General features: G+C 43.1%; 1 protein-coding gene across 3 annotated transcripts in view; it reads right to left on the reverse strand.

Moving 5' to 3' along the window:
* The window catches only part of LOC140715296 (protein bicaudal C homolog 1-like), a 320,845-nt gene that overhangs the window by 18,687 nt on the left and 281,401 nt on the right, over positions 1-20,757 (reverse strand). For all 3 annotated transcript variants that reach the window (XM_073027257.1, XM_073027256.1, XM_073027258.1), the window contains exons 12-18: positions 17,616-17,754; positions 14,652-14,808; positions 12,672-12,834; positions 10,793-10,832; positions 8,841-8,995; positions 3,593-3,737; positions 464-624 (exon numbers count right to left, since the gene is read on the reverse strand). In XM_073027257.1, the coding sequence (XP_072883358.1) occupies positions 464-624; positions 3,593-3,737; positions 8,841-8,995; positions 10,793-10,832; positions 12,672-12,834; positions 14,652-14,808; positions 17,616-17,754 (960 nt within the window). The remainder of the gene's footprint in view (positions 1-463; positions 625-3,592; positions 3,738-8,840; positions 8,996-10,792; positions 10,833-12,671; positions 12,835-14,651; positions 14,809-17,615; positions 17,755-20,757) is intronic.

The raw sequence follows: 20,757 nt of genomic DNA on the forward strand, positions 1-20,757 counted from the left end.
TCTGAAATAGGCCTCTATTTCTCTTTTATCACTGTGTCATTCATTCTGCACTCTATTGAAGATATTTGCGTTGGTCTCCCTACCCCTTTGCAACTTCAAATACACTTAGTTCCTAACTTTTCCAAATTCTTATGGAAAATCATTGACCTGACATATTAACTCATTTTCTCCCTCCACAAATGCTGCTTGATCTGCTGAGAATTTCCAACATTTTCTGTGTACCTTTCAGATTTCCAGCAATGTTTTGCTTCTTGAGATTTGCCCCGTACTGAGAAGGTGGAAACACTGAAGACCAAAATTAAATGAAGTCCCAGTTCTGATATAACATGCAGGTTCTTTACCACCACCCCACCAATCCCGTACTGCTACCATCCCAAATAAATTTCCTTTCCTTCCCTAGCAACAACAAAAACAATTATGCGCATATATGTCATTGATATCAGAAGAGGAGTGGTTGTCTGACCTCTTGTTGCTGGAAGATATCTGTGTATTTGCCTAAGCCGAGCTTGCTGAAGAGTTCGGGCAACTCAGACCCTTTGAAAGAGTTATTGAGGCTGCAGCCATTTCTGCCCATCAGCGAGGAAATGCAGTCCATGTAATTAGTGCTGGTCAAGTAGTGCTCAGCTGAGGAGACAAATGCAGCCAAATATACTTTTATATATCAAAAGAAACTTTATTCATAATAAAAAACATACAAGAATAAACCATGCAACACCTTTTCATTCTTACATTAATAGTCAGTGTTAAGTAGTGTTCTCTTACATTCCTTAAAACTCTTGCTGCTCATATGACCCCTGGGGGTGGTACATTTCTACAATAATTAAGGGGTTCCCTCAACTAACACAGCCCTTCTTTGTTCAGTAGCAGGAGAACCCTATACTGTGGTTCTCCCCCATCGAGCCTTTGCCTTAGCTGCACCAAGCATCTCTGTGTCCCTCAGCACATACTCCTGAAGCCTGGAATGTCCCAGTCAGCAGCATTCCTCAACGGACATCTCATTGTGCTGGGAGACCAACAAGTTTCCCGCCTTTCACTGAACTGAGGATCTGCCAGTAGCACAATGTCTGTTCTTGTGTGTGTGCCACCAGAGAAGAAAATAGAGAAGAAATTGCACAGGCAATGTGTGGCCATGGTGAATAAGAACCCAGTTTTGATGTGGTGGATAATAAATCAATGAGTAATACCCTGAAGACCCCTGATACAATGATCATAGAGTTGTTGACTAACAATGGTAAACACTATGAACATGGGTCTACAAACAGAAACTGGATAGATGAAATACCTTTATTGGCTCACTAATGGATGGACATTAACCAATAAGTTGCATATCACTGGCTAATGGGCACTCTTTTACATATCTTGTACATTTATTGGATCAATACTTTCTGTGCTTCAATCAAAGTTAAATTTTCAAGCATTTTTTAGCATGAAAAAGGATTTAGTGCTTTCACAGCACATATGACGAATAAACTCTTCTTGGGCTTCCAGCCAGGTACAGGTTCCCTGAGAGCGGAAACCTGATTGGATGAGGACTAACCAATCAGGAGGGACCGACTAGGGGGTATAAATACCACCAGATTAGACATTGCAAGGCATCATCCCTGAAAAAGATAGCAGAGTTTGTCATCAAAATGTCGGTTATAACCAATACCTGTACCCGGCTGGACGCCAGAGAAGATTTTATTCATTTTTTAGCATCTCTCAAAAATGATTTGAGCATAAATAGATTATCGTGATCCACAGGAAAAATATTTCCCTTAAATTGTAATAAGACAAGGGTGAATTAGTGGCTTTCATAGTAAGCTAGCTTGGAAACATATGATATGGCCAATTGCTTGCTATTACTGTAACACCTCAACACCACTGCCCAGAGATCCATTTTTAGTCGGACCACAACTATTCACATGAAGCCAGTGAATGGTTCTTAATCTTGACAGATTATTTCCCCAAATGAACCATTTATAATTCCAGGCCAGGCTATACTTCATGCATACTCACAATGCAAGTAATGGTGGTATGCATTTTCAGAATAATGCTAATGGAAATTCCTTGCTATTTTCATGAGTTATTGCACACCAAGCCATCAGCAGAGAAAATTAACACAACAGAAACAGCAGGGCAGAACAGCTATTTTCACCTCTGCATGAATGCTAAATAATTGCATTCAGTCTTCTAAAAACACAATTGTGGTGACATGGATTCAATCACTGGCAATGTCAGAAGGGGATGGACATTCACTATATTACACCAACAAAGCTTTTACAGAAAGTTTGGGACCTGGTGAGCTGTACAAGTAGCTCAATCTGATGAAAGTACAGACCACAGCAAGAAATTCCCACTGAAAACAGACTGAGTACTTTTTGTTAAAAATACAAGCGTCAAGAGATGAAGGACCGGAGAAAACTCCGGACCAGGTACTGCTGAGAAATGGGAGGCATTCAATAATGGGCACATAAGGAATAATTTACTCTGTTTCAGATCAAAATGTGTCTGACTGCAAAACTGCTTATCTTCTTTCTCAACACCACCAGGATCTGCACCAGGGTATTCCAGATACATTAAAGTTTTAAGTATACAGCTGAGATTCTAAGTACTTGTTATGAAGTAAATTGACACTGACAGAAATAAAAGAAGATTTTCTAAAATACATCTCTTCAATTTTCCAAAATTATTTTGTAGAAACTCTCTGGCTCAGTTTGGCTGAGATTAGAAAATTAGAATTTCATGAATTTTAGATATAAACTTTGAAGCTAATGTTTTATACCAGGAAAGGTGCTAGGATTCTTCTTTAAAAGTCTGCTTGAAGGCTTAGGTTCCAATACTCATCATGCTGAATTATTCTTTAGAACTGTTTGATTATTTAGATTATAATGCTACTATGCTATATTTTTTGTGCAAAAGGACATGGAAATCTGAAACTCTCCTCCCCCAAAAGGCTGTGGATATAGGCTAAAATTTGATCGCGATCAAGATCGATAGGTAATTATTCAGCACTATTAACAGGGGTTTGTGAAGGCAGATAGAACTCAGCCTTGACGGTGTTGAATGGTGGAGCAGTCAAGAACTACAGTGGTCCATTCCTCCACTCTAGTGTGTGCTCTGCTGATTGTGAAGACACCTCCCTGCTGATGGCAGATAAACCAGAGGAAGATAGTTAAACAGGGAGAGGGTGAACAGGAAAATCAAAGGCAAAATTGAGTCAATTCTAACATCATGATTAGTTCATGCTCAGAACCTGCTTCATTGTTAATTAATCCACATTAGTTTTATCTTTCCTTTCGGTTAGTCCTGACAAAGGGTCTCGGCCCGAAACGTCGACAGCGCTTCTCCCTATAGATGCTGCCTGGCCTGCTGTGTTCCACCAGCATTTTGTGTGTGTTGTTGTTTAGATTTCCAGCATCTCCAGATTTCCTCGTGTTTAGTTTAAACAACACTTTTTTAACAGCAAATTATCAACACAATGGTAAAATAATGAAATGGAGCAAACTATGAAGGTAAGAAAATTGCTAGAAGGACATTTATCAATAGCCCCTCAATATTATTGTACATTCTGCAGAGGAAAGCTCCCCATCACAATACCTGAAATGCTTACATGTGTTATTTTTTTGCTTGGAACTGTTGATAGATGTTGGGAATTCACCATGAGAGCCGTTCCGATCCCTCCAGTTATCAGACTCGCTGCCACCCCCAATGCACTCCCGACTGTTTGACCGTGACAGTGACACTGATGACGATGACTACGGAGAAAGATTACTTTTAAACACTCATCCGTGCATAAAAACCTTGGGTGAGTTCCAATAAATTAACAACAGAATTCTATCTAATACATATCAGGCTTCAGAAATAGATAATCTTTATAAATCACTCTCATTCCTTTGGATGATGACCCTACTGTGATTACTCTTCCATGTACAAGCAATCTGTACTGATCAAAAGGACTAGAATATAAAAGCAAGGATGTAATACTGAGGCTTTATAAGGCATTGGTCAGACATTTGGGGGACTGTGAGCAGTTTTGGTCTCATTATCTAAGAAAGGATGTGCTGGCATTGGACAGAGTACAGAGATGGGTCACGAGAATGATCCCAGGAATGAAAGAGTTAACATCTGAGAGTGTTTGATAGTTTGGGTCTGTACACGCTGGAATTTAGAAGAATCGGGGAGATCTCATTGAAACCTACCAAATAGTGAAAGATGTAGACAAACCGCACGTGGAGAAGCTGTTTTTATTTGTGGGAAATTCTAGCACCAGAGAGCACAGCCTCAGAATACAAGGATGTCCCTCTAGAATAGAGATGAGGAAGAATTTCTTTAGCCAGAGGCTGGAGAATCCGTGGTATATTTACAGCAGAGGTTGACAGGTTCTTGTTTAGTGAGGGCGTCAAAGGTTCAGGGAGAAGGCAGCAGAATGGAGTTGAGAGAAATAATAAATAATCAGCCATGATCAAAAGGCGGAGCAGATTCGATGGGCCAAATAGCCTATCCTGCTCCTATATCTTATGGTCTTATCACCTCCCCAATGCAGCCATTTTAGATTCAACAAGACCAAAACCACCCATGCCACTACGTTGTGTCCAGAGGAAGGGTTTTGATCCGAAACAGCGACTGTCCATTCCCTTCCATGGAAGCTGCCTGGTTTGCTGAGTTCTTCCAGCATCTGCAGTTTCTTGTGCTTCCAGTGTGTATTATATTCCTCACTGGAGAGCAGTAGTACAGCATTTCACCCACAGCATACATTGGCTGGTCTTATTGAGAGGTCGCAATTATGAGAACTAACCAGATAGGCAGGTGTTTTTATCCTTAAGAAGGGCAAGGTTGAAAAATAATCTTGTTGAGCTCTTTAAAATCATGAAGGTGTTTGAGATAAATGAACTTATTTCTGCTTGTCTGGAGAAACTGAGTAAGTGCTTCTAATGCATTTCAAAGAAACCCTGAGATACAGAGAGTGGTTCCCAAGTGGAACGTATCACACTGTGAAGTAGCTGAACCAAATAGGGGAGATGTATTGAATAAAAACAGATAAAAAAGAAAATGATAACATAATATAGTTAAATGAGAAGGGCTAGAAGGTTACTTATATGAGGCATAATAATATCACAAAATGACTTGGGAGACTGGCCATTTCAAGAATTGCAAGTCAATGTAATTCTAAAACACTGGTAACAGTGTTTAGCAATCCTGTCTCTAATTGCAGAGATCACTCACTGTCAGGTTGTTATAACCATAATGGCAAATGGGGATGGTTGCAGTTTGCTACAGACTCTGGCAAACTGTCTGAGGCTTCTGATGATGGGAGGTTCATTCCTTTCCTGAAAACGATGCTGGAAGACATCCAATCATTATCCAGCTTGGCAACACCAAAGGCATCAATCAATGAGTTTGGGCTAGAAAACAACACACACAAAATGCTGGAGGGACTCAGCAGGCCAGGCAGCGTCTATGGAAAAAGTACTGTCAACGGTTGACTACACTTTTTTTTCCATGGATGTTGCCTGACCTGCTGAGCTCCTCCAGCATTTTGTGTGTGTTGCTTGGATTTCTAGCATTTGCAGATTTTCTCTTGCTTTGAGCTTGGGCTGGAAGGTTAGTTACCTGATAAATCACAACTGTAGTTGTAGGGCTGTTGTGTAAAAGTTTGAATGAAAATGAAATGGCAGGAGGGACAAGAGAGAGAGTGAAAAACAGAAAATAAACCTGAAGGCCAAGCTGACCGTTCGGAGATGGGCCAGGTAAGGAGATCAGAGACAGAAGCAAGATGGGGAAAGTGAGTGACATATGAGATAGATGTGGAAGTGAGCTGCGAAGGCAGATGTTGGAGAAGAAAGGTGCAGAATAAATTGAGAGAGGAAGGCAGTGAGGATGAAATACAAATATGGAAAAAGCAGGCAAAAGCAACACAGAATAATCAGAATTAGATTTATTATTAATGACACGTCATGAAATTTGTTTATGGCACCAATAAAAATAACAACAAACTGGAAGTGAATGAATAGATAGATAAACAGAAAGTGTAAAAGAGGAAATGGTATGGTAATGTTAATGGACCTTTCACAAATTTGACAGCGGAGGGCAAGAAAATGTTCTTAAAATATTGAGTGTATGTCTTCAGGCTTCTGTACCTCCTCCCTGATGGAAGTAATAAGAAGAGGAAATGTTCCGAATGTGGATGAGAGGCGACTTGATACAGGTGTGTAACATTGCAAGAGGCATAGTTAGAGTGGATAGTCATTACCTTTTTCCAAGGACAGCAAGGGCTAATACCAGAGAAATTTCAGGGGAGATGTCAGATTTAGGTTTTTGTTTTAAACAGAGAGAATGGCAAGTGCCTGGAATGCACAACTGGGGCTGGTGGTAAGGGCTGATACATTAGGGACATTTGAGAGACTCTTGGACAGGCGCACGGATTAAAGAAAAATGGCGGGTTATAACTGTGTATGAGGAAAGGGTTGGATTGACTGTGGAGTAGGTTGAAATGTCAGCACAACATCACAGACCATTCTTTGCTGTACTGTTCTATGTCCTCGATGGTGGGGAGGGTTGTGCCCATGATGGGACCAATGAGCCCTCAACCCTCCGCAGCCTTTCTATCCTACGCACTGGAGCCTCCACAACAGGCGGTGATGCAACCAGTCGGAATAGAACATGAGAAAGTTTTTGACAAGAACAGGCCATTCAGCCCGACGAAGCTTGCCAAATTCCTATTGACACAGTGTGGAGAAATAACTATCGAGTTTAGATTTGAAAGTCTCTAAGGTACTACTCTCAACTACATAACTAGGTAGTTTGTTCCATATGTCCACAACTCGCTGTGTAAAGGAATTTTTCTAATGTTAGTCTGAGATCTTCCTTTAACCAGTCTCCAGCTATGGTCCTGTATCCTTGTTGATGGAGTAATTTTGAAGTAGCAGCTAGCATTCACCTTCCTTGCACCCTTGATGATTTTGAACACTTCTATCACGTCTCTTCTCATTCTATGTCTACTTTGGCTAAAAAGATTTAATTCTTTCAATCTTTCTTCATTGCTCATACCCTGCAGACCTGGAATGAGTCTAGTTGTCCTTCTCTGGACTCTCTTCACAGCCTTCACACAATATGAAAGCCAAAATGGTACACAGTACTTAAGTGGAGAACTGGAATACACTCCAAAATAGATCTGTAGAAATTTGCTCGAGTCTTTGGTTACATATCAGATCTTCTCAAACTCCTAATGAAATAAAGCCGCTGCGTGCCTTCTTTGTGATCGTCTTAAGTCAGAAAGAGGAATGGGGACAGGTGTGGAAGGCATGGGAAAGGAATGGGCTGAGAGAACAGCAGAGAAGTGATATTTTTGTTAATGCATGAGTAGAAAGAAGAGAAAGAAGTCAGTGCCAAGAGTGAGAGGTTACACATGCTGAAGCAGTGTATCCCTTCAGCAAATTACACTCTAATCATTGTGGTATAAAATTCCATACCCTATTGAGAACATGTTCAGAATGTAACCATCCGTACCCTGGTGCCAACAAGAAGTTTAATATTAATGTTCAAGTCTAGAAGGATTTAAATTTGGCCAAATACATTGAGGATAATGGATATTTTTGCACATTTCAAGAAAATAAAACTCTCCTCAGTGTTTTCTCAGGCACTGCCTTGTCAATATAGAGTTCAGACTAGAGGTGAAAAATTATAACCGAATCAGCCTTCCGCCAAACATTATTAGTGTACCGTGTTTCAAAGTTTAACATGTTTGATTTGCTGGAAGACCATCATAGCTCCAGACCAGAAACTTAAAAAGGAATCTGCTAACAGCAGTATGCCGAGAGTAATTAGTAACAGGTGGCCAGGTTTCTGTCTGAAATGGAGTATTCATTCTTTCTTGGATTTTGCCCTTGTTTACACAGCTAGAAACTTACTGCATGGGCTTTGAAGCAATGGGATCCAGCACTTCTACAATCAGCCAAGCCTTACAGCCAAGTAAAATATGAAATCTGATATAGATAAAACATGCTTTCAAAATAAAGATATCATTATTTTTGGACTGTTGTCAGGTATGTTATTACCTGACATTTAGTTAAAACTGAGCAAAAGGAGCTAAACTAACCTTCATAAATCAAAGTGTTGGAAGCAGGAGTTGGGATGTTATGTTGAAGTTGTCTAAGACATTGGTGAGGCCTAATTTGGAGAATTGTGTGCAGTTCTGGTCATGTACTTACCAGAAAGATATCAATAAGATTGAAAGAATGCAGAAAAAAATTTACAAGGATGTTCCCAGGACTAGATTTATAGGGAAAGGGTGAATAGGTTAGAGAAGATTTGATGAAGGTATGCAAAATCATGAGGGGCATAGGTAGGGTAAATGTAAGCAGGCTTTTTCCATTGAGGTTGGTTGAGGCTAGAACTAGAGGCCATGGTCATGAGTTGAGGGTGAAAGGTGAAATGTTTAAGAGGAACATGAGGGCAAACTTCTTCACTCGGAGCATGGTGAAAGTGTGGAATTACCTGCCTGTGGAAGTGGTGGATACAGGCTTGATTTCAATAGTTAAGAGAAATTTGGATAGGCACATGGATGGGAGGGGTATGGTGGGCTAGGTACAGGTCAATGGGACTAGGCAGATTAATAGTTCGGCACAGACTGGATGGGTCAAAAGGCCTGTTTCTGTGCTGCAGTGTTCTATGACTCTATAAATGTATATGATGCCACAAAAGAGCTTACTGTCATATTTTCTTAAACAACAAAATTCACAACGTACGATAGTAAATCTGATTCTTATTCTGATTTGGGCTGTGAAAGTTATCTTCCTAGCTTGGTGACTCCACTTGGACTGTAAAACCAAAACTGCAGAGCAGGATAACACGTTCAGTACCTCATACGTAGTTGACATAGATGGCTTGTAGGACACGTGATTGGCACGTCTTAGTTCTTTGATGGTTTCTGCAGGCATTGACTTGGAGAACCCAAGCCCACTCCACGTATTTGTTGGAGTCCGTACTTCAGTTACGACTGGCTTCTTCAGCATAGCTTCACAAAAACAGAATTTAAGGCAATGTCACCGGAAAGGAGATATTCCAGTTCACCTAAGGTCAGTTTTTTGGCAACCTAACATTGGCAATAAGTGTGCAATTCATCTAATTTGGGGGCCAAAGCCAACTGGCTTCTCAGCACTTCTTTAACGTCAAAATAAACCTTATTCATAATAAAAAAAATTACTTCCAAGGATAAACTGCACAATGCCTTCACATTCTTACATTCATGGTCAATGTGTTAGGTAGTGTTCTATTCCACTCTTTAAAACCAATGGGACAGTTGCCACCCACGTGGCCCCCTGGGGCAGTAATCTACGACAATAATTGATGGCTTCGTCACCCAACCTGGCTCCTCTCTGTCCAGTCCAGACCTACTTGTATACTATGAACCTTCTCCACTGAGCCCTTGCGGTGGCTGCACCAAGCTTCAGTGTGTCCCTCAGCACGTACTCCTGCACCTGGAACGTGTCAGTCAGCAAGCAGCATTCCTCTACGGACATGTCGGTGCGCTGGCAGACCACGTGGTGTCCTTCACCCAGTTGATCATCTGCCAGCAGCACCCGACGTCCATCTCCGTATGCACCCTTGGGAAACAGAGTCGTGTCACGCAGCCGTTCAGGATATAAGCCCTTGCATCTTTCTCCGCACGCTCTTTGTGAAACCCACAGTCTGCACATAGGTGAACGACCGCCTGGTCATCCTGCCGGAGGTGCACGGTGGGTACGCAGGAAGGATCCGATTGGGAGGGGAGTTCTGGGTGCCTGTTGGTGAAGTCTGGCGATGAGGCATTCTGCCAGTGGGCTGGACAATCTGCTTAGGCAACCACCCAGCTGTGTCCATCAAGCGCTTCTCTTGCAGTGTCTGCAGGACGCTCCTTGCCTGATGGACTTGTGGTCCTGCACCACTTACCTGAAGAACTTCTCTCGTCACTAGCGTTTCAATTCAGGGTGGGTTATAAATATGGATCATACACAATTTTATTAAAATGACAAAGCTAATTATCTTCCAACAGCAAAGGAATTATATTCCTTTTTCCAGCTCATTTTAAAATTGAATTGTTCAAGAAGATTAAATAAAAATCAGCTTGTGACTGATTAACCAGATGCAGATGAAGGGATCATGTTATTGAGTTTGTTCATTTTGTTTGGTCTCCTCCACTTACGGGTGGTGTCAATGTCCCAGGATTGTTTATACTGTCTGGGTACTGGAAAATCTGCCCAAACTGCTGTTGGAACCCTCAATGGAGAATCAAGGAGCAGATTGATTTCATTTTATTCACTTTGCCCTTCAGCGGCATTCTTCTGTGAAGGGGACATGGAAGGAATACAAGTTGCATCTTTTAGATATTATTTATTTGGCTATCTTTCATTAATCAAGGGTTCTTAAGTGATATGTCTCTCAGTGACGTATACCACTAAAGGTTTTTATGCAAACACTCTGCAAGATCCACTATTTCCAATACACTTGGCATATGACCCACAAACTCAGGAATGTGTATGGCCATTTACAGTCAAACTCTTGGTCATTGTTACTAATCAGCGTGAAAAGACGCAAATTAGAATTCACCCCACACTTGTTGACAGAGAAATGAGAACTTTAAATATGCTGTTGCAACAGAACCTTTCATAAAATAACAAAGACAATGCAGCATGAATGGTCAGCGTATTCGAGGCAGGATCACAAGCCTTTGCAGAAGCCCGCAGCAACCCCTGGCAAGAGTTTGGAAGAGGAATCACTTTATTGAGCTGTTGACAAACAGCAAAACGTTAGAGGTTAGCGTCAGACCACATACCTTTGGTTGCCAACAACTTCTTCTGTTCATAGTCAAAGGCCTGAAAATGAAAAGAAGAAACAATGGCTTAACAGCATGCTGGAAGGTTGCTACAACACAGCAATTTCTCTCAGGTGCTTGAATGGAGGAGCAATGAAGTCAAATCTAGACATGGCTACCAGTTTCCACAGCACTCTAGGAACGATGGGAACAGTATGTTAATGTAAAAGCTATTAAGAATAATATTTCAATTCTGGCTAGACAAAACTTTCCAGTAAGCATCAATTCATTCAAAGTAAGTTTAGAAATATACCAGACTGGGTTTATGATAAATCTGACAAGTTATAGGCTGCAGTGTGGCCATGCAGGTATTGGTGGGCATGCTTTGTTGGCACCAGAAGCCATTGATGCAAAATGGTACATTTCACTGTATTTTTCAATGAACGTGTGACAAATGAACGTAATCTTTATCTAGTCAGCGCAGCTATTACATAGCTCCTGTTCTATGCTGATCTCTGGCACTGTCTGTATCGAGCTTGCACCTTCTTCCTATCACAATGTCTTCTCCCATGGGTGCTCCAGGTTCCCCTCCCCTCCCAAAGATGTGACGGTTGTGAGTTTAGTTCACTTAACTTATCCCTAACATAGGAAGCTGGTGGGAGAATCAAGGGGGAGTTAACGGGCACGTGTGAGAGAAAACATTATTGTAGGGGAACAGAATCGATGGAATTGATTTGAGCACTAGCATAGACACAATGGACCAAATGGCCTCCTTTGCATCATAAGGTATAATGAGAAAATTACACCTGAGTGATGTCACCCACACTACAGGATGGTAGGAGCAGATTTAGTAGGAAATGCCGGGCAAAATTTCTACATTTTGAAAGCCGCTTTAAAAAAGATACATGTATAATTGTGTGACAGTAAGTCCACAGACAACACAGCCTCCCAGAATTTTTCTGTCCTCTATCAAGGAAGTGGTTGACAAAAGAGTCTGGACCTGCCACTGACCCTGGAGGAATTGACTGGCCTTATCCCTTCCCTTAGCACAAATAAAACCTCTAGCAGTGATGGTTTTACCGGCTGAGTTCTACTCAGCTCTGTAGGACTGGACAGGTCTGGATCTGAGTTGTAATCGGTTCTGTGGGAACGGACAGGCCTGGATCAAGTTGTAATCAGCTCTGTGGGAACGGACAGGCCCGGATCGAGTTGTAATCGGCTGTATGGGATTGGACAGGCCCGGATCGAGTTGCAATCGGCTGTGTGGGGTTGGCTGGGTCTGGATCTGAGTTGTAATCAGCTCTGTGGGAATGGACAGGCCCGGATCGAATTGTAATCAGCTGTGTGGGATTGGACAGGCCCGGATCGAGTTGCAATCGGCTGTGTGGGGTTGGCTGGGTCTGGATCTGAGTTGTAATCGGCTCTGAGGGAACGGACAGGCCCGGATCGAGTTGTAATCAGCTGTGTAGGAATGGACAGGCCCGGATCGAGTTGTAATCAGCTGTGTGGGAATGGACAGGCCCGGATTGAGTTGTAATCGGCTGTGTGGGATTGGCTGGGTCTGGATCTGAGTTGTAATCAGCTGTGTGGGAATGGACAGGCCCGGATCTGTCCTGAGTTGTTTCACCCATTCTAATCCAGGGTTTCAGTTGTTTTGCTGGATTCAGATTGAAAAGTAGCCTGTTGATGATGCTGGCAAGAGACAGGACCTCTGAATAGAGAAACCATAAATGATGATCACCCACAGAGATGAGATTACATAAGTCATGACACCAATCCAATGTAAAGTGCTGGCTAATTGTATTATTGTCTTTATCAATAAATAAAATGTCTATTGCTTGCTCAGGAGTGCAGCTTTGTGAAACTGAGTTAATGCCTTATGCCGGCTGTGTCATCGTACCTGGATATTTGCATAGGCTGACTGTGGAGCCAGTCGCAGTCGCTCTGAGTTCTGCTGGGCAGCAGCCCGTTCTGCTGCCCGCTCACTGCCAGGGGCCCGTTTATCTGTAGCAGTGCCCTCGGTGCTACCGGAATCGGAATCGGAAAGCAGCCTGTCCGAGGTGCTGTAGGATAAAACCAACAGTCACGTTTGGTCAGTTGATTTTCCACCACGACCATCACCTCACCACGACATACATTACACAGAAATAACCAGGAGTCTATAGTACAGAAATGGACCACTGGAGTATTAACAAGGAAAATTGGTTAACTGGCCCAGCCTTTCCACCTCACCCATCAGCCTATTCTCGACTATTCATCAATTTCTCTAAACCACTCTCCTCTTATCCCCCCTCCTCGTTTTTGTTTCATCCATTCTGGTGGCCCTCTCACCCCTTATCTTCCCTTCCCATCTTCATGCACTACCCACCACCTCTGATCCCTCTCCTCCTTCCCTTTACTCCACTGTCCTTTCCTATCAGATTCCTTCTTTCTCAGTCCTTTGCCTCTTCCACCTATCGCCTCACATCATCATCCCCTTCCCCCACCCACCCACCTACCTTCCCCCTCACTCAGTATCACCTACTACCTGCTAGCCTGTCCTCTCCCGCACCTCAACATCTTATTCTGGCTTCTGCCCCCTTCCTTTCTAATCCTGTCAAAGGGTCTCGGCCCAAAATGTCAACTGTTCATTCCCCTCGATGGATGCCGACTGATTTGCTGTGTTCCTCCAGCATTTTGCATGTGTAACTGAAGATTTCCTCCTTTCCTTTTACCCAGATTCACTTTTCAGTATATCCATCTTATTGCTTCAACTATTCACTGTGATAGCAAGTCCCACCTTCTAACCATTCTGTGTGAAAAAGACCCATCTGAGTTCTTTATTGATTTTATTAGATACGAGGGTTCGTTCCCCTCAGGGAGGAATTAACATTCCAGCAAAAAAAAAGCGAGTATAGATTTCTCTTTCACAGATCATTCACCCTTCAAGTAAATATGCTAGGAATTACAGGTTGTGCCTCGTCCTTGTCCAGCAGTTATGAGGGGATTGCCCTCCCGAGACAAGACTCACAGTCTTACTTCTCAGGAGAATCCCAGTGCCATTTAATGTCTAACTAGCTTTAACGGGAGGGCTGAGTTATCAATGGTTTGCACGCAAGCTCTCAGGTAGATGAGGTCAATTGTAAATCATTTCTTCACTTTACTTCAGATCCCATTATTAAATATTATAGATTTTAAATAATATCGCCATCTGATGTTCTGTTTTGAAAGTACAAATTCAAACCCTTGTACCATTTTTAAAAACTGATGATTATTTTGCCCTTTAGATTTCAGTGGAAGTAAGCACAATTAAACCCCAATTTAGCCCAGTGTGTTCGACTGGAGGGGCACAACTGACTGGGAATACCTTTCCAAAAGCATGCTGCAATGTGTATAGCAACACCTCCCCTAATGAGCACTTTATATTTTTCAGGGTGGCACAGTAGCATAGTGGTGAGGGTAACACTGCTACAGTGCCTGCAACCCAGGTTCGATTCCTGCTGCTGCCTGTAAGGAGCTTATATGTTCTCCCTGTGACAACATGGGTTTCCTCCGGGTGATCTGGTTTCCTCCCACAGTCCAAAGACGTACAGGTTACTAGGTTAATTGCTCATATGTGTGCATTAGGGCGGCACAGGCTTACTGAGCTGGAACAATCCGTCACTGTGCTGTATTAAAAATAAAACAATATACCATAATCATGATTAATGACTGGATGCCTCCATTACAACTCTCCTTCACCCTACATCAATTGACAGCCCTGTAAGAATTGTGGTGAATCTGCCCTGCAATGCTACCAAAGGTTTTTGTTTGCAAATAATCTATTGTAAGTGATCTGTTTATGCAGATCCCCTGCTGTGGCGGCCACAGCACTGATCTGAGAACCCTTCGAGTCACTCACTGTCGATGGCCGTTCTTGGTGCCCTGCAGCAGCTCCAGAGCCTGTCGTTTTGCCACGGATGTGGAGGAACTGTTGAGCATCTGCTTCAGTTCATTGCTGTTGGCAGAGTGCGAGGGGCTTCTGGGCATGCCCACTTCCACAAAGGCATCATTGGAACCTGTAAAAGCAGAGTTAAACACCAGGGCTCAAAGTGGCAGGTAAGATGCCACGGGGTAGGCCCCGTGAAACTGCTCCTCCCTCACTGAGATCACGACTGGTTTGATCTTGACCTGAAGTTCAACTCTCTTGTGACCATAGGCTTTGTCTCCCTAACAGACCGAGGTTCACTGGAAAGGACCATTTATGGCTAACACTGGAGGTGAATGAATCTTGAGGTGATTGAAGGGAAGTATTGGGACGATGTCAGCGATAAGTTCTTTACACAGAGAGTGGTTGGTGTGTGGAACACCTGTCAGGGGTGGCAGTGGAGGCAGATACATTAGGGGAATTTAAGAAACTCTTAGACAGGCACATAGACAATAGGAAAATGGAAGGCTACATAGAAGGGAAGGGTTAAATTGATTTTAGAGTAGGTTAAAAGGTCAGCACAACATTTTGTGGGCTGAAGGCGCTGGACTACAGTGTAGTGTTCTATCATCTATGAAAGCCAAACCAATAATGAGCCATGCTTCAGAACTCACAAACACGTGTAGTGACAATTTCAGAACTAAAGATGTTGAGGGGAACTGTGCACAACTTCAGCAGGCGCTTCCTTTGAAAGTGCTTTTATTAACGTTTGTGATTGTCTGAATATATTTCAACTGCCTTGAAATATCGCTGATCAGCAGAAGGCAGTCAGAGTGCCCAGCCCCCTGTTACTACAAGAATGGTTGCAGCGATAACGTTGGGGGCTGTCAAGTGGCAGGAGAGCAGTAACAGCAGCCATCCTGCAAGAAGCAAGTGCGAGGCCTAGGCTGAGACCAGAACCATCCTACCCATCATTCTGCATATTAAGTTTTTTCAACAGAGTCTAGTAATGGCTATTGTTACGGGTTATCAATTTACTCACACAAGCAGGAATGGGACTGCTGTCAAAGGGTTTGGAGGGGAGCTTTAAAGTCCAGACTTGGCACAGTAAAGCAGACAATCCATCCTCCACTGATCAGAGCCAAAACAACACAAGTGCAGTTGGGAATTAAGGCCATTAGTTAATAGTTTGTCGTTGGTTTTGGCAGAGTGTTGAAAGAAAGAACTGGTGCCTCAGAAATGTTCGTTCCCCCACCACTGCTCCCACCCCGACTCCCCAAGTCTGCTCACATCCTGGTTTACAGTTTTCACAGCACAGCTGGATCTACTCTGTCCAAAACCTGCTATTAGCATGCGAAAACAGCTTGTATCTGGTTGGGTCTATTGACGTTCCTGAAGGAGCCTCTCTTAAATTCTCCTCTGGGTTGTTGTTGTTCCTCTCCGCACCCTGTGGTGCACTGGTAAGCAACCTTGCCGTTTCTTTAGCATTTATCTGTTTTTTAGCTCGACGCTCAACTCAGCACAGATGGAAACAAGGAGCTGGCCAGATTCAAACCCAGAACCACTTGCCTTGGGGTCTGGTGCAGATACCACTACACCCCGGCTCTCCTCTAGGTTAGTCAGATCTTAATATCTTCTTCACACACTGCTCATCAGCAGCAAGCCAAAAATTCTTCATAGCAATTCATAATTTACAGCAATAACTGCACATAGCTTTGCCATCAAGCATTACAGAATATGCCGAGATGAGTGAACCTCGGTAAATAAGTAAAACACTAAACTCTTCTCGGGCTTCCAGCCGGGTACAGGTATCAATTATAACCAACGCTTTGATGACCAACTGCCATCTTCTTCGGGGATGATGCCTGGGCAAGTCTGCAGGCTTCAGCTGGTCCCCTTTAACACCAAAGCTCACTCTCATTTCACCCAAGCCAGCGCCACGCTCTCCTTCTCTCTCAAGCCAGTCCATGCGACAGACTACAAACTTAACCCCAGCAAATGTCAAACTCTGTACACTGCCTACAAAGAGTAAATGGAAACTGCACAACGTTCAATTGTCAAAGAAGCTCTGGATCTTGAACTGGCACACTAATCAAGATGGCGCCAAGCTCGGTGCCTCAGAATCAGCTGTTTCTTTAAACTGTTGCTTGTTCTGTTCTGTCTTGTTCTGCCAAATGTCACACCCTGTGAAAGGTTTCATTGCTAATATAATGGTCCTTCTGTAGAAGCAGTGTTTGGGTTACGTTTAGAGATAACGGGTGATTTGGAATGTGAGCCATCCAATCCGGGGAGCGGGTTTGTTTCTCGTGTGTGCGCCTGACATCGGTGTGAACTGGGGTGGTTGTACGGCAGGAGATGAAGAGAGAAGACGCTGGAGAGAACCAGTCATAGGATTCGACCCGGTGGGGGACCGTGATTCGATGGAGCAAGGTGCCAAGATGGACTGAGGATCGATGAATGTGAACTTTGGGAGGAGTTGAGCTCCAGCTTGAGCACATTTGATTGTTTAATTATAATGGGACCTTTTTGGGTTTTTTTTCTTTCTTTTCTTTACTAACCCTTTAGTTAAGATTCACAAATATAATTCCTTTAATTGTATGCAGTGTGCTGCCTGTTACTCTTGGCACCGAGTTGTAACAGGTCAACAAATTACACAGCATCCACACAAACTGGAATTTGGGGTGGGAGAGCCACTTCAATCTCACGGGTTTGGCAGGACTGGTGTGTGTACTCCCTAGACTTATGCAGCCAAGGAAACCAGGGAGGTTTTAGAAGCATTGTGGGCATGCTATTTTGGCGCCATTATATGCGCTGACGCTTCTGGCTGCCCACAGCACATTAGTGGGTGTGCTGGTTGTTAATGCAAACGATGCATTTCACTGTATGTACAAGATAAATAAATCTGAATCTGGATGCATGTTGGTTTCAGTGGACTCACTCTCTCTACTAACAGCTTACCTTCCGCCGGAGTGGACTTGCTGGACAGCTGCTCTTGGGCATTAATCGAACTCTCCCGAGGAACTTCAGGGTGGTTATTACTCAAAACTTTGTCGGCGAGACAAGGAGTTGAAATTCTAGTGTAAATAGCACTAGATGTCTGTGAAAACAAAATGTGTAAGATCCTTAACCAGTTATACAGGTGGCAAAATACTGATGTGCATCGTGGGTGGGTGTGGCTCAACCTAGAGCGTAGCTAATTCAGTACAGACAACCAGTAATGTTCCAGAATTGCAAGTGTCTAAGCAGTAAACATATTTTGCTTGAGGTAGCTTCTGAACAAAGCTGTTCTCGTGGAAGGCAACAATGTGATGCACCTGGTAGAGCTGAAGCAACACTCCTCTGGCAACTTGGGATCAAAATCGACCTGTGGAGCTATATGTGAACTCTGTGGGTTCTGCTTTCCTCCTGTGTCCCGAAGGCTGGGATGTAACGGGTGACGACAAAGTGATCCCGGTGCTTCGGTGAGTGGTAGAATCTGGAAGGAGCTGACGGGAGTGTGGGTGAATAAAATGGATTAGTGTGCTTTTTCTGTGATGGCTAGCAGGGACTTGGTGGGCAGAAGGGTCTGTCACTGTGCTCTCTGACTCTCTGAGAAGGATTTACCTACAGGGCCCAGAACCTAGAGATTCTTCAGCTCCCGCTCTGCACCAATGCTTCTCCCTCATTCTGCCAAGGGCCATACAGTCACAGAGCACTACAGCACAGAAAGGGGCCCTTTGGCCCATCTAGACCATGCCAAACTGTTATTCTGCCTAGTCCCATCGACCCGTACCTGAGCCATGACCCTCTATACCTCTCCCATCCATGTACTTATCCAAGTTTCTCCTAAATGTTGAAATCAAACCTACATCCATCACTTCCACTGGCAACTCGTTCTCTTACCACCCTCTGAGTGAAGTCATCCCCTGCTAAATTTCCCTTTAAATATTTCACCTTTCACCCTTAACCCATGACCTCTAGTTCTCGTTTCACCCAACCTCAGTGGAATAAGCCTACTTGCAGTTACACTAGCTGTACCCTTTACAATTCTGTATACTTCCATCAAATCTCCCCCTGTTCTCGTCTTAATTCTACCCCAAAATAAATAATTGAAAGGCTTGGACTTTGTTAAAAAAACAGGAACATTTTTTCTTTTCCTGTCATGTGACTCTATGCTGGTCAATGTGTGGATTTAGTACAGGATTAGCTGTTAAAATATATCCCACTTGTTCTATATCACTCTGTGGCAAACTGAGAATAGGGCCTAGCCTGGCAGTGGTGTTTCCCCACAAGACCGAATGGTTTAATCATCTGATGAAGAATAATTTGCTGATCAATTCTACCCACTGAAACTGGACCCAGTGCAACTTACACCTTCAAAAAGACAGCAGACAATATGCAGGATTTGCAAATATTTGATATCTGAGAAGTTAATTCCGTGTCCAAGATTTAAGACAAAGGTAAAGTGACTCCCTTGCCCTTCAAGAGAGCAACTAGCAATTGAGCTGAGCGAAGTTGCAATTATTTACTGCAGAGTGCAGGCTGCCAGCCCTCCAGCCACACTCTGAGAGTCTCCAGAGATTAAGGATTAATCTACGACACACTCGAGCTGTGTCAGGAACTTCAGGGCTGAGCTGCAATCACAGCAAACAAAATTGCGCATAAATATAATTGGAGTGATTTGCAAATGTCTTCTGTGGGTTTGTTACTGCAGGAAAACATGGAAACTTTTTAAACCCTTTTTAAAAAAAATGATATATTCATTTTCTATCTCTATACAGGTTTCAGCAGGTGCTTTTAATGTCAATGTATATAATATACATCCTGAAATTTTTTTCCTTCACAGTCATCCATGAAAACAGAGGCGTGCCCCAAAGAATGAGTGACAGTTAAAACGTTAGAACCTCAAAGACCCCACCCCACACAGTACAGTCCTTACTAATTTGCCTATCATTGCTCCAGTCCAGTCTTGGTTTGTAGGGTCTGCTGCAGAAACAGGTCAGCCTAGTATCTGGGTACAGATGGACAGACACCGAGTCTATGCAGTGTCATGGAACCACAGTCACACAACATATAAACAGGTTGTTCAACATACTGAGTTCATGTCTGCTAGCAAACACCCATGATGCTAACCCTACGCTAAGCCCTGTTTTCCTTTCCGTAAAACTCTCAATTGTCCTGCTCACCTAGTTTTATTACTCAGCAACAGTCCAGGGGCAAATTACAGAGGCCACTTATTGGGTTGTGAGAGGGAACTGGAGAAACCCACGCGATCACAAGGTGAATGTGCAAATTCCATACGGACAGCATCGGATCACTGGAGGTGGCAGCTCAACCAACTGAGCCAGTGAATTTCTTCTCTACAGGTGAGAGGGAGGCACAGTACCCAAACAGCCCCTACTTCTTATTCTTGCTTCTTCCCCCCTCCTTCCCAGTCCTGATGAAGGGTCTCGGCTCGAAACATCGACTGTTTGTTCCTCACCATAGACGCTGCCTGGCCTGCTGAGCTCCTCCGGCACTTTGTGTGTTGCAAATATTGTCAGAAACAGTCAGCAGGTCAGGCAGTGTCCACGGAAAGAAAAGCAAAGATCATCCTTCCAATCAATCTGAAACATTTACTCATTACTGAATCAACATTTCTTTAAATAAACTGCTTATCGAGACATTATTTTATTGAGGTTTACAGGAAATTGCTGTACCCCAATGCAAACTATTTCCCACTCTGATAGAGTGTGCACAATGAGAAACTTCACTGGGATTTTCCAAAAGGGAGGAAATACGTCAGTCTTTTCTTTTGTACTTCTGAGTTAGGATGGTTAAAATGTAAACTTATTAGACTTAATGGTGAAAGAAAAACAGGTATTTCTTGTAAGCCTTCTTTGTGATCGGTGATGTAAGAATGTACTGTGTTATATATTTGCCTGAATATATGAATAGAGCTGTGAGATAATGTTACAGTTCTATAAAACGCTGGTTAAACTACACTTGGAATATTGTGCTCAGTTCTGGTCGCCTCATTTTTGGAAGAATGTGGAACCTTCAGCGTGCATTTTACCAGAATGATCCCTAGGTTATACAGCATGTCTTATGAGGATAGGTAGAGCGAATAGCTGCTTTTCTC

The sequence above is a fragment of the Hemitrygon akajei genome, chromosome 23 (genome assembly GCF_048418815.1).
Source record: "Hemitrygon akajei chromosome 23, sHemAka1.3, whole genome shotgun sequence".
NCBI classification, from domain to species: Eukaryota; Metazoa; Chordata; class Chondrichthyes; order Myliobatiformes; family Dasyatidae; genus Hemitrygon; species Hemitrygon akajei.